Source organism: Xenopus laevis, chromosome 8L (assembly GCF_017654675.1).
Source record: "Xenopus laevis strain J_2021 chromosome 8L, Xenopus_laevis_v10.1, whole genome shotgun sequence".
Classification (NCBI taxonomy): domain Eukaryota; kingdom Metazoa; phylum Chordata; class Amphibia; order Anura; family Pipidae; genus Xenopus; species Xenopus laevis.
The window spans coordinates 40,350,610-40,364,762 of record NC_054385.1 but is presented as its reverse complement, the minus strand read 5'-3'; the positions used below and the strand labels follow the sequence as shown (position 1 = coordinate 40,364,762).

The window sequence follows — 14,153 nt, the reverse complement described above, 5'->3', positions numbered from 1 at the left end:
TTACTATTTAGCATTTTTGTATTTATAGCTAGGTCCTCATGTTATCATATCTTTTACACCCAGTAAGCCTGGAAATTCTCTATAGAGCAATTGCTCTGCACAGAGAAAGCTACACCCAAAGCAAGTCATAAGGCAAGCAGTGTGCTTATGTATAGTGATACAGGCAAGAGCAGAATCATCTCTACAATGTCACTTTTGTCACATGACAATTCACAAAACGAATAGCAGCATGTCTTCAAAACTGATTCCCAGATCAAAAATGCGTAAACTGCTATTTCCAAGTCATGCATCATAGGCTTGACCTTGAATTGGAACCAGTTTTTTTTTTTTTTGCCAGCTTGATAAAGTGCCGATGTTGGCTTGAAATGTTGCTTGAAAATGTTGTCTTTGACCTATACAAATAAATGTGCTTTAAAATGGGAATAATCTTGAACTGCTGCCCAAATTAAGGCTGCTGAGAGATTTGCACAAATAATATATAAGCTTTGTGTCTATTGTCTAACGTATGGTTTATCATGCCAAAATTAATTCACAACTTGCAGTATTTTCCGCTACCTTAAAAATGTCCAAGTTTTGAGCAAACAACAAGCTAGCATTCCAATATATTACTGTTTAGCTAAAAGAAAATAGACAAAAAATTAGAAGGCAAAACGACTACCCCAGCATGTGCAAAAATAGAAATATCAACATTATAATTTACAAGTATGGAAACTTTTATGAAAGCTTTAGTAACACTTGAAAGTGACATTTATTAACATGGTTGTTCATGCCATTTAATCTAGGGATGAGCAAATCTGTCCCGTTCTTATGGCGACTTTTTTGTCCAAATGCATTAAAGACAATGGGCACATTTTCTTATGAGCGTTTTTTCCTTTCGGCGACTATTTCGTTTACCACAATTGGCTTGGGCGAAAAACTTGCTCATTACTAATCACTAATTACATCCTGTACTTAAAAAATTATTTTTCATTTATAGCAGAAGTCCAGACTGTAGAGTTTTTGCTATCAGCTCAGCTGTGTTCTACTATCTTTTCACCCGGTCTCTTGAGATCAGGAAGTGCATAAATGCATTACCTGTCCCTCGAAATCTGCATTAAACAAAAACGCTAAAAGGGGTTTTTGATGACTTATACTGTATTTGCTTGGTGTGATAATTCACCTGAGACTCACTCCTATGTGAGTTATAAGCTGCTTTGATTTGTGAAAATTTACCTTGTGGTAAAAATGAGACAAATTCTCACACCTCAGTCAGACAAATAATTCACTTGGGAATAACAATTCCCACCTTGAATGAAAACTGACCAAAATTTAAGTGGGATGCATTCATTTCATGTATTCACAGGTTTAGTTTACTGAATATATTGACTTTGGAACTATCTCCTTGAAATTACTGAGGGCCTCCTTTCTTCTAAAATTAGATTTGTGTTATATACTTTATAATGCTACAGACTAAAAAGACAACAACTTAGGTGCATTTTTCGTGTTACTCTATATATTGCAATTCCAGATAGGTTTATTATGCAAGCCCTGCCTCAGATATGATAGATCCTTCATCCCCATTCCTGTGTTGACCTTCTGTTTACATTTTTTAATTTTGGTTACAGTTATGGGATCCGTTATCAGGAACCCGATATCCAGAAAGTTTCAAATTATGGGAAGGTCATCTCCCATAGATGCCATTGTAATCAAATAATTCACATTTTTAAATATTTCCTATTACTCTGTAACAATTTAAGAGATAATTAATCTGTATTGAAGACAAGTAGGGATTAGGGGAAGTAGGGGATTTTTCCGCCTTGTTTCGCCGTGGAAATGACGGCCATAGACTTGTATGGTGGCGTGCATCAAAAAAAAACATGTGCGTCAAAAAAATCCATAGACTTTAATGGGTGTCTGTGACAATTCGCCGGAGGCAAATTTTTGGTGAAACAAAACGGGTCAAATTCGCCCATCCCTAAAGACAAAACAATCCTACTGAGTTTAATGTTTATTTTTTTTTTAGCAGATTTGGGGGTTATTTATCAAAGGTCGAGTAATAAACTCACAACACTAATGTTTGCTTATTTATAAAAAAAATACTTGATTCAGTGCAATGGGGGGACTCGAATACTCGAATAGAACGAGTTATTGGTGAAAAAAATTGAAAACGCTCAAATTTGTAGAGTTTTTGAGTGAAAACCACCGAAAAAAACCCGAACATTATGAAGGCTACAAACATTTTCAAATTGTTGAAGGGACCTCTGCTATTGACTTATATATGACTTCGACAGGTTTTTGCTGGAGTATTTTTCGAATTCATGCTATTTCCAGCTTCAGGGCATAATAAATCTCGAAAAATTCGAGTTTTTTTTAACCCTCGAAAATTCACAATTATTCCAGAAAAGCACAACTCGACCTTTGACAAATAACCCCCTTAATGTATGGAGATCCAACTCACAGAAAGATCCCTCATCTGAAAAACCCCTAGCATTCTAGATAACAGGTTTCATATCTGTATTTTTTTCAGTAATTCACCTAGAAAGCATAGCCATTAAGTATAATGATTATGAAATGTTTCCATTTCCTTTTAATCCTATCTGTTATTGTGGCATCTTTTCAGGAGATAAAAAGATGATGATCCATTTTTCATTCCACTTTGTGTCTTTTTATTTTTAGTTTTGACCTTGTCACAATTGGGGGAATATCTGTCACCCTGCTTTTTGAGAGATCACCTTTCGTTTCTGTGAAGAGGACATTGTGGCTGCCTTGGAACAAATACATTGTAGTGGAAAAAGTGGTAATGCAGAGGGCAGAAATGGAGATTCCGCTGTGTGACATGAGCAGTTTCATGAGTCCAAACCCTATTGTCCTTCCTTCGCCATTAACAACATTCGCAGCTGCCTGCCCCCGGCGAGGATCTGTTATTCCAGAACTTCAGGTAATATGATGTTAACAGTTGCACATCAACGTTCTCAACCATCAGGTCTTAGTAGAGGTGTTTTCAAATGTATATGTGTTTGCACCACAGTGATGCATTACATTTACTTCTTGAAAGGGAATTTGGTCAGTATCTTCACATGGAGTTCTTTTTGTTACACAAAAACCTTGGTTGTCCATGTTTTTTTTCTTTTGCATTATTGTTTCATGGCCTTAAAGGACAAGGAAAGGCTTTTAAAGAGTTTATCTCCTTTCACAGGTATACCTCCAGTGATTTTATCCATGCATTTAAGTCCCCTCTAGTTCAAGCCCATTTGTGGATCATAAAAGTCATTGTAGAAAAAAATCCAATGAGTTAATAGAGTAGAAATATCCATCATCCACCTCTCCTTCACAAAATTAAGACCGGGATGCATGTGCAGCTGTTAGAATCAGCAGGCAGCGCATTCACATTCAAAAGGATTCATGAGCGCTCTTTGTAAGTAGCACTCAAGATTCAACAACACGTTTGGGTCAGGGGGGGTTACATTTTAGCACATGCGCATTTCATTAAAACCGTTAGGCCACGTCCTCACTCTCTCATTGTGAAAATGTACAGCACCTATTTTGCCCATAGGCTACTCTCTGGGATATGAAGAGATCTCATTCATGAATTATTTGCAAAGCTGCTGAAACTGTACAGAATCTGACTCTAAAGATTTACTTTCTTTTTTTTAAACTGAATACACATCCTGTTATTCAGGAACATTTTATTCCCCTTTTATCATCTTTGAAGTCACTTAGATAAATCCAGGCTGCTTTATCCAGTAGCATCCTTTCCTAACCTTTCATCTATAGCAAATCCTCCCTATGTGCCTTCTACACTTTCTCTCTTTCTCAACCCTAACAGACATTCCATATGCACAATTATTTTGCATCCTTTGGATTTTAAAAAAAGGTTTTCTACAGTAAATCAGCTGCAGACACTTAAAAAACAGAGTATTGTGATCAAAAGTAGGAAAAACACATATAAATTAATCAAAATTAATATTTCCCAAATCAGTATTCCGTAATTAGGTATACATCTCTTATAACATTTAGTTAGACAGATTAGATAGATGACAGAGAGATGATAGATAGATAGATAGATGATAGATAGATAGATAGATAGATAGATGATAGATGATAGATAGATAGATAGATAGATAGATAGATAGATAGATAGATAGATAGATAGATAGATAGATAGATAGATAGATAGATAGATAGATAGATTTGATAGATAGATAGATTTGATAGATGACAGAGAAATGATAGAGATAGATAGATAATAGATAGATAGATAGATAGATAAATATTGCAACATCTACCTGTACCTTCTAACTACAGGTATGGGACCTGTTATCCAGAATGCTCGGGACATGGGGTTTTCCGGATTACGGTTCTGTATGGATCTGAATGGATCTGTAATTTGTGTCCATACCTTTTCTTCTAGAAAATAATTGAAATATCAAATAAACCCAATAGAAGTATTTTGCTTCCAATAAGGATTAATTATATCTTAGTTTGGCTCAAGTACAATGCACTGTTTTATTATTACAGAGAAAAAGGAAATCATTTTAAAAAAAATTTGATTTTTTGGATAAAAATGGAGTCACAGCCTTGCCTCAAAATAATAACCCCTATGCCCTATAAATGGCCTTTTAAGGCCTCTTAGCTAAGCGTGTTTTGCCATTATATTGGTGTATAACCTCCCATATGCTTTGAAAGCAGCAATCATTCAATAGATGACTTAAAAAGCCCCCAAAGAACTGATCAAGGGGATAGAAAGTCATGACACCTGTCAGGATAGTTTAGCCTCCATCTTCACTAACAGGTTGCACCGGCATGCCCTTTAAGGCAAAGCTCAGTTTAATGGAGCCCAGTGGGAGCTTCACTCCCATCAGTAAGTCCTGGAATGAAAGTAAAAGAAGAAGGCTGAACATTATTAGCAATAAAATAAGCTCTAGCTTCCTGGATAGACTTTGTGTATAACAATTAAATATGTCTTTACTCCAGGTGGCCCAAGAGGAAATTCCAATCCCATCGAGCTTTCTAAAAATCAACTACTTAAGCAGCCGAACAGTTGGGTACAAAAGCCTTGTGTATATTATTCTGACCCATGCCGCCATTCCTGTTGGACTCAGCAAGGTACATTTGACCGTAGCAGTGGAAGGAAGACTTGTACACAAATGGTTCCCTGCAGCCATCAACCTAGTCTACACGTTTGCCTGGAACAAAACGGACATTTACGGTCAAAAAGTGCTGGGCCTTGCAGAAGCACTAGGTATAGTTCTTTATTCTATTTTCAGAAATTGCGGTATAATTAATAAACCCAAAGAGAAGTGAATTGTTGATGTTACCTATGTGTTAATTATAATCTGTCATAATGTTTGTGGGGGTTGGGTGTTTATAGGAATTTGTTGTCTTCGGCACAGCATTTTTTCCATGGTTTAGTGAATTCACCCTTTAATGAGAATATTGCAGTTCTGAAATATGGTGATAAATGTTAGTTTAACTTATGTACTGGCATTTATTTTAATATTATAATTCTGTGATTCTCTTAGAAATAGGTACAGTGTTGATTCAAAGAGAAACGTATTTGCAATTCATGAACTCTAAAATGAATTATTTATCTATTAAAATATATTTAAAGAATATGTTATTTCTGCATTCTCAGAAACAACATTTCCATGTAAAGTAAAAGAAAACCATTTTTTCATTTGCATCTAGAGTTACAAGCATAACCCTATATAGAGTCTAAAGGGGCTATGTGATAAAAGGTACAAAGTTTGCCCAGGGGCAGTAATCCATAGCAACCAATCAGCAATTAGAATTTACTGGTCACCTTATCTTATTGGTTACTATGGGGTACTGCAGCTGGACAAACGTTGTGCCTATTATTATATATGGGGGGTATGAGGCCAATTTATCAACTTTAAAATTTGTATAGTTTTAGTTTTTTAAACTTTGACTAAACTTACATTTCAAAAAAACACAAACGTTAAAAGATCCAAATAAAAACATGGAATGAATCCTAACAAGAATATGCAAACCTTGAAGTCCTTGTCTTTGTAAAAATTTTCATTTGATTACAAACATAGAAAAACCTGAAAACCTGAAAGCAAAGAAAGATTTTACAAGTGGAAAATGAAAGCTCCCATTGACTTCTACATAACCCAGACAGCTTTTAGATGGAGAAGTTTTGTATTCGAGTTGTTCGTAGTTTTTGCACTTAATAAATAAATTTTTAGTGAGTTTAGAGTAAATAGTCAAATACTCTTATTTTTTGGTGCTAAAAATTTCAATTCGGGGAAACAAAAAAAATACAAATGTTAATAAAATGACCTTTAAATGTCCTTTAATGGCCCAATAACAAACATTGCCTTCTCCTAATGCCTACTTACCTGTAATCCAGAGGCAGGTGAGGGTGGAGTATTCATTAGTGCACTAAAAACTAAATGCAAATAGCCATCATTGAGCGCATCCATTGACATTTCCCACTGAAAGGGAATAAAGAAACATATTGTTGAAAATTCATTTTTACCTTATTGTAAAGCAGTGCAAATGGATATTGAACGTTGCCACTTTGTCTTTTTTGTTTACTTGCTTCTCTTTCCATTCTATCCCCCCTCCTCTGTTCTGTTTTATTGCTTTTCTAATTTTGCTATGAAGCCTGCCATCCATCCATTTATAAGATACAGGTCACATAAAGATTGCATTTAGAATAGCAACAAGTGTTCATTTCTCTTCCAGATTGCCATACATACTGTCTGGCTCTGGCAGATTTATTGCCTTCCTTAATTGCATATTTTTCTAATCATTTACTTGTTTATAAGCTTTCTTTAATAAGCCGCTACACATACATGTGTGTTTCTAAACCATAACTGGTTTCTAATATATTCACAAAGACTGCATTTCATTTTAATTACATCCCATGTCAACAGGGGTTCAAGAAATATAAGAAGTGCATGATGTATTTTTATTAGAAATTGTGCATCTGCAACATAAGTAAATTCATTAATTTGTGCTATCAAGTGCACATTTGACAATAATTTGTATGGCTTGCACTAGTGAGATAACCATTTCCATTTCTTGTTAACTAGATTGGGGACATATATATTAGGCTTTGCTTTGCCTTGAACTGGCACATCAATGATTTTCATATGACTCTTCTAGAAAGTGACATAAAGCATCTGTTCATTTACCCTTTAAGTGCCAGCAGAATTTCCCATTTCATGTGCACTCAGTGCCAGCCGTATTTTTAAACGTTTTGTTCGGGCGTTTTCTGTTGGGGATTTTTAGTTTACCTAGGAAAATTATACATAGTTTTTTTCTGGGGAACCTGTGCTTTCTAAATCTGATGGAATTTCTGTGTATGCTCTCTTTTGGAGCAAGATTTAGCGTTCTAAATACCAAAGAAAAATAATTTTTTTTTTAATTTTCATGATATAGGAATTTATACTAGAAAACAACTTTATTTTATGCACAAAAATTCAACTGATTTGGAAAGTCTTATATTCTGCCAAATCCAACCACATCTTTCTATTCCTAAGTACCAAACATCAACGCTATTCTAAATGTAGCAATTTTCATAAAAAAATTATGAAAGTAAGGAAAAGTCCCCTGAAAAGTTGGTATCTCCAGGTCACTTCAGTTACTGAAAAATAATCACATTTACTCCATTTTTGGAGGGGAAAACACAAAAGCATACGTTGACCCCCCCAAACCCATATATTTTTTGGAAAGTACACATTTAGAAGAATCCAAAATGGGTAACCATGTCTTTCTACTAACAAAGAATAAGGCGAAATGCAATAAAATCACTAAAATGCAAGAAAAACACTTTTTTTCTCGCCTAGTATAATCAGCAGTCAGAATCACAGATTATTTTGGGTTGGCCAAATAATTTTTATGGACAGAAACAAGTGAATAATACCTACACAGAGCTGAAAAATCAATACAATGGCTAAACATGCAACAAAATGGCTTAAAATGCGACAAAATTGTAATATAATCACCTAAATAACATGCAAAAGGTATTGCACAGCATGGTTAGTGAATATGCTGTCCGTAATGGCAATAAAAAAAATTTAAGGCAAAAATAAAAAATACGATGCAGTAAAAAAAAACCTGCAAAACTGTTTAAGTGTGTGTGTAAGTGTAAATGTAAGTGTGCATTAGTGTAAAATGTGTGTGTTGTTTGTGAGTGTGTAGTGGCACTTATTTGAAGAAAAAGGCAGGTAGGCAGGCTGGAGGTACAGGAGATCTGTGCCATCAGGGAGAGGGTCTATTGGAGGGGCGATCCAGCAGAAAAAGAGGAAGGGATGCCTACAGCAGAAGTATTTGGCACGTCTTCTGCTCTTTATGCTTTCTAGACTCTATTTTATCCAAATAACCCACATTTTTTAAATTTTTTCTTTTTTTCTGTAATAATAAAACATTACCATGGATGTGATCCAAACAAACTGGAAGCAAACCCAGCCTATTGGGGTTATTTAATGTTTACATGGTTTTTAGTAGACTAAAGAAGATCCAAATTACAGAAAGTTCTATTATCTGGAAGACCCAAGGTCCCAAGCACTCTGGATAACAGGTCTTATACCTGTACATACAAATGGTCCTTGCATGGAAGTTTTTCCAACCTTTTTCTTTATAACCACCAAATATACTGCATGCATATTTAAATCTCTTTCATGTTCTGCCCCAACTTCTCTGCTTTAAAGTGGTCCCATAAGATCCTTATATTTAGGGAACCCATTCTTTTTATGCTGCTCCAAGCTTTTATATTTTAACTCTTATATCACGACACGTTCCAACTATGCCCTCCTGTATTTCAGTGGGTGTCTACTATTCCCTTTTACATTACTGTCACCCATTCATAAACATATGTATATCGACCACAGGAACCTTGTTCAGGTGAATCCTGTGGGTTCCGGTATTCACTACGCCCTTTTGGAGCCCCGGGCTTTCTGCTGCGCAAGCCAACATGAAGTGCGTAGCAAGTTCGTAGGCGAGGTACCAGCAAGGATTAAGAGAAGATGTAGTCGAAGTCAGATGAAGAGTTCAAGGCAGGCGGCAGGAATCATAGTTAGGAATCGGGCAGAAGTCAAAATCAGGAATTCAAATCACAATCGGACGCTTTGGCAGGAACAGATAACTGAAATCAACTAGGGCACTTCCGAAATGGTGAATTGGCTCTTTAAAGAAGATTTGGCGCCAATTTTCAAAATCCAGCGCCTATCTGTGACGTCATGACACTCGTCGTCATGACGCTCAGCATCAAACCCTGTGTCGGTGGAGCCACAGAACCGGCGCACCAGCAGCCGAGGAGAGATGCGCCAGGAAGGGATTTTCGGCAATCTCCTGGCGCGTCTTACACTATGCCTCATGTATCACTTGTGTTTCTAGATTTTTGGCTCGTAACCTTTCAAAGGAATTGCCCCTTGACACTCTGTTTTGATTTCTCTTTGGTTCATTGTTTGTATTTTTTATAGTGTTGGCATATGCTATTGCCACCAAAGTATAAAGCTTTGGTCTCCTAAGCAGAAATGCATGTATACAGGGAAAAGGGAGTAATTGCAATACTTTTCTCCACTTAAAACCGAAGGGCAAGATCATTTTATAAGGTAGAACATTTGCAGAATTAATTTTAATAAGATAGAAAATATGCAAAACAAAACTGTACGCAAACACAAAATTAACAAAAAAAAGCAATCAACAAAATCCTAAATTATCACTTAATACAAATGCAAAATGAACATCTACATTTTAAAATTGGAAGCTAGGTGTGTGTAAATAAGGGATGTGTCCATGCTAGGGAAGAAAAACTAGCGCTGGCAAAGAGAACAAGTCCAAGGATAAATACTCTGTAAATAAGCAATATCACAAATACATACAGTATCACATGGGTAGATGAGTTTTGCAATGAAATGTCTGACAAATCTCTGAGGCGCCTAATATGTATTTGAAAGCAAAGTAGGCGCCTGTCCTTTTCTGATGAATGTATAATGATTATCCTTACATACCACAAAATGAATTGATGGGTTTTGAAATCTGAAAATGAAGACTGCTAATGTTATTAATAGAGGATTTGGATCTGAGCCATGGATTGGATCGATCTCTCTCTCTCTCTTTATTTTTTGTCGGACTGGGGTTGTGTTTTCTGCAAGAGAACAGTTTGATTTCATTCTGAGTCTTTATTTTCTGCCTCCTCCTGAGCATTCTCACAATAACTTTACGGCTCATTTCAATGTTCATGGTTTAGAGAGCCTTTGTTTGGCTTGGTGCAGTGCAGGCTCTGAAAAACCTTTTGTGCACTGGTGGGGGGGAAGCAATGCATTTTAATATTATAGATGACATTTTTGCAGAAACTGAGGGTTAACCTCTGCAGCCCTCTGCTGCTGCATGGCACAAAATAGTTTGTATGATCAGAAAGATATATGTCTATGTAATAGAAAGGAAAAGTCACGTTATTTGAAATGTTATCGAGTAATATGGTGAAACAAATTCCCAGGGCACTAAACAATGGCAACCAAACGGCAATTATCTGCAATCGATCTGGTGCAGTAGCAATAAGGCAATTGTCTGGATGGTTGCCTGTGGATTTACGTGGTACAAATATGCATAACCACAATTGTAAAGTGCAAGTTATTCATTGGCCTTTAATGAGGAATATCATAATCATTAGAAAGGTGTGTTATTGTCATTGTTCCCCCAAAGTTCAAGAATAAAATGCTTCTTCACATGGACCTATATTGCTCGATATCATTTAAAAGTGTGTCCATGTATGTGTTTTATTTTTGGTGGAAGCAGCCATGTCTTTGGTTGTTGGTCTGTGCTAAGTAATAAACAAAAGGTCAATTGCAGTTACAAAGGAATTTAGAAGTCTAAAGGTATACTGAGAAAACCCCAGCAAGGTCTCATATGAGGGTGCATCGGTATATGGAGGATTGTCCTGAAGTCATTGCATTGATTGATTATTGTGGGTCTTCTTCATCTCACCCTAGAAGGTTCTTCCTTCTGTAATAAAAGACCTAGTTATGGTCAATTTTCCACTGCTGACATTTGCTTACACTGCTGCAGCTCTGTTCCTTTGTGTAATTAGTAGAAGATGACTCAAGATAATAGGACAATTCTGGCTCAGTATTTGTGCCATTGTTCCACCTATTGTTCTAGGGCCTGGGTGCTGTCACAGTCCTACAGACAAAGATGAAGTGCGAAATATATTACATCTTGAGTTGCTGATGATGGTTAAAAACATGTCAATTTGATGGTCATGCCAGTCATTTTTAAATCATATCAAACCCTCTCGACTAAGCCACATTACCTTCCAATAAATAGGCTATAACACCATAGAAGGGCTATGGGAAGGGACACAAGGGTTGTGGACAATCAGCCGAGACAATAAAACTGAAGCAAGACTAAAGCAAGACTAAAACTGAAAACATCTGAAATGTCTTCATAGACTGTAAGAGGGAAAGTAAAAGAGTCATAGACGCAAATCATTAAAGGTACTTGTGATCAAACACAATCCGTTGCACCAAGGGCCATTGCATCCATCCCAACTCTTCTGTTGAATTGCACTAATGACGCAGTAATTCCAAGGTTTCTACAGTGGGGTCAGTGCCGATCCTTACCTAAGGGCTGCCTGAGAAGGCTCCTGCAATGCCGCCCCCTCTCACCGACTTATCTGTCGGGAGTGGAGGCAGGAACACTAATGTGGAGAGCGTAATTGCGCTGTCTCGCATTAGTAAAGCCGAATTTCCGGTTTAAAAAATGGAAATTCAGCTCTTAAAGGTGCAAGAGCGGCTTTTTGCCGCCCCTGTTAACCTCTCTGGCGTTGCCACCTGAGGCGAGCGTCTCAGCTCGTCTCATTGGCGGCGCGCCCCTGAGTGGGGTGCAACAGATTTACACCCAAAAAACACAAATGTCATCTTAACTCTGATTGCCAGAAGTGGTACAATCCCTCCTGAAACTGTAAACTGCAAATGTTTTTGATTTTCTACCACACTCAGTTGCAAAAGTTTTGATGCATTGGGCACAATTGCAGTGGGTGAAACTCAAGGGGGCAAATTCACTAAAGGGCGAATTGTTGGCAGTAGTGATGGGCGAATTTATTCACCAGGTGCGAATTCGCGGCGAATTTGCGTTTTTCGCCGCCGGCGAATAAATTCATGAAACAGCCGCGAAGATTGGCTGACTTAAGTTCACCGGCGTCAAAAGAAATTGTAAAAAAAATGGGCGTTGGCGTCAAAAAACTAATGCCGGCGTCAAAAACGAGACGCAGTTTCGAAAATTTTTCGCCGTTTCCCAAATTTCTCATGAAATTCGCGCATTTTTCGGCAAAGCGAAACGGTGCAGATTCTTCCATCACTAGTTGCCAGCGAATGCTTTGCCACACTTTGTGCCACTTCGCCAGGAGAAAATTCAAAGTTGCATCCTGGGTGCCAAACACTGGCGACTTTTCGCTAGCGTTACTTCGGAAGTGCGATCGTTTTAAATTGAAATGAGGCTAGCAATCGATTCTGCCTTGTGGAACTTCGTTAGTCCTCTTAAGGTCAATTGAAACAGGGCGGGTACATTAAATTCGTATGGACGTTTTTATTAGAGATGTTGGTTCAAATGCTTGAATGTCCAAGGAACCTGAATAAAGACAAAAGAGATCCTCTGGGGAAAAATGTTAACACAAAAAAGTTTAATAGTTAGAACTTTTGAAGGCAATCCCGCTTAAAAAAGGACAAGTCCCCAGCCTTTTTACAACTTTAATGCATTTCCGGAATACAGGACATGATGTAAGTGACAGAAGATTGAGGAAGATCTAACTTAATTTTAGCAGTTCGCCTGGTCTGAAGTGGCAAAGTAAACTCAGACAAAACGATCAGTAAAATTAGCATCTTAGTGAATTTGCAGAGTTACGCCCGTTCGCTAGTGCAAAAAGTCGCCTGGCGATAGAGTGCGAACGAACGCTAGCGATGGTCCTGTTCCCTTGCACTGTTGTTTATGCCTGTAAGTAAATTAGCAATGTCTCAGTGGATTTCAAGTTAAAAAGTCCAACCCTCCCCTATAAGGCTCTGTACTCCCACAAACCAAGGGCACACACTCATGCTAGGTTACAAATAGTCAGAGGCGGATCTTCTGCTCCCACAGTCAGGACCTACATCAGTGAGTCACATAACAGTATCATAAAATGGCATCTTAAGGGAAAGTATAGAAAAGGGCAATATTTACTGATACATATATATGACATTTTTATAAGATTCTTTAATAGTTTAATAACTAAATTAATTTAATAGATGAGTGAATTTATTCGCCAGCCATGGATTCACAGCGATATTCAGAATTTTGCCATGTGCAAATTTTTTGGCGAAACTGCTGCAATATTTCGCTGTGGAAAGATTCGCCCAGAAAAAAAGCCCATAAGAAAAAACGCCATTTGACTTTAATGCATTTGGACAAAAAAAGTCAACATAAGAAAAAACACCCATTGACAAAAAATGCATTAGGACAAAAAAAGAAAAATGGGCGTGTAAAAAAAAAAAAAAGTCGCCCATTAACTTCAATGCTTTTCACGAAATTCACTCATCACTATTTTTTAATTGTTATTGTGTCAGACATGTTGTTAGTTAAACATGGATATCAGATTTATGGCAGGGTGTGGCTGTAACTGGTTTCATATTTGTTCCTCACTATTTCAGTGGAATCACAGGTTTGTGAGGGGAATGAAATAGAAGCCAAATTTACCACCCCTGCCTTTCTCCAAGGACTTCCTTGGGCAACACTGAAGTGTTGTGTCATATCCCTCTCAGCATAACTCTCCCAGAAAAATGGGCCCAACACCAGCTGAAATTATGAATCTTGCTTCTTAGGCATTTCTACCGTCCCACTTACTTTTTATTGTGCTGTCCCTAAACGGCAAACAGGTTTTTTTTTTGTAAAACTGAGAACTCAATCTGCTTTTAAACTTCTGCCTCCACAATTCTTTTCATGTAAATTCTCGCATGCATTTGCATCCGTTGCTTCGCAGGCACTTAACACTAACAGAGAGTTGTTAGTCAACAACAAAACCAGCAGATTAATGCTGAAGAGTTGCTGAAGGAAACTGACCTAATCCCTGTTTTTAAGGATCTAAAAATAAATTAGGCTCATCCAGCTACAAATGTCTTTTTTTGGAGTTCTGTGATGCTAAATAGACATATTGAGGGTCGGACTGGGCCGGC

The 14,153-nt window shown here is 37.3% G+C and overlaps 1 protein-coding gene across 2 annotated transcripts in view; it reads left to right on the top strand.

The window, feature by feature from the left end:
• Positions 1-14,153, top strand: part of LOC108698386 (teneurin-1) — a 405,073-nt gene that overhangs the window by 317,268 nt on the left and 73,652 nt on the right. For both annotated transcript variants that reach the window (XM_041572726.1, XM_041572725.1), the window contains 2 exons: positions 2,656-2,917; positions 4,954-5,221. In XM_041572726.1, the coding sequence (XP_041428660.1) occupies positions 2,656-2,917; positions 4,954-5,221 (530 nt within the window). The remainder of the gene's footprint in view (positions 1-2,655; positions 2,918-4,953; positions 5,222-14,153) is intronic.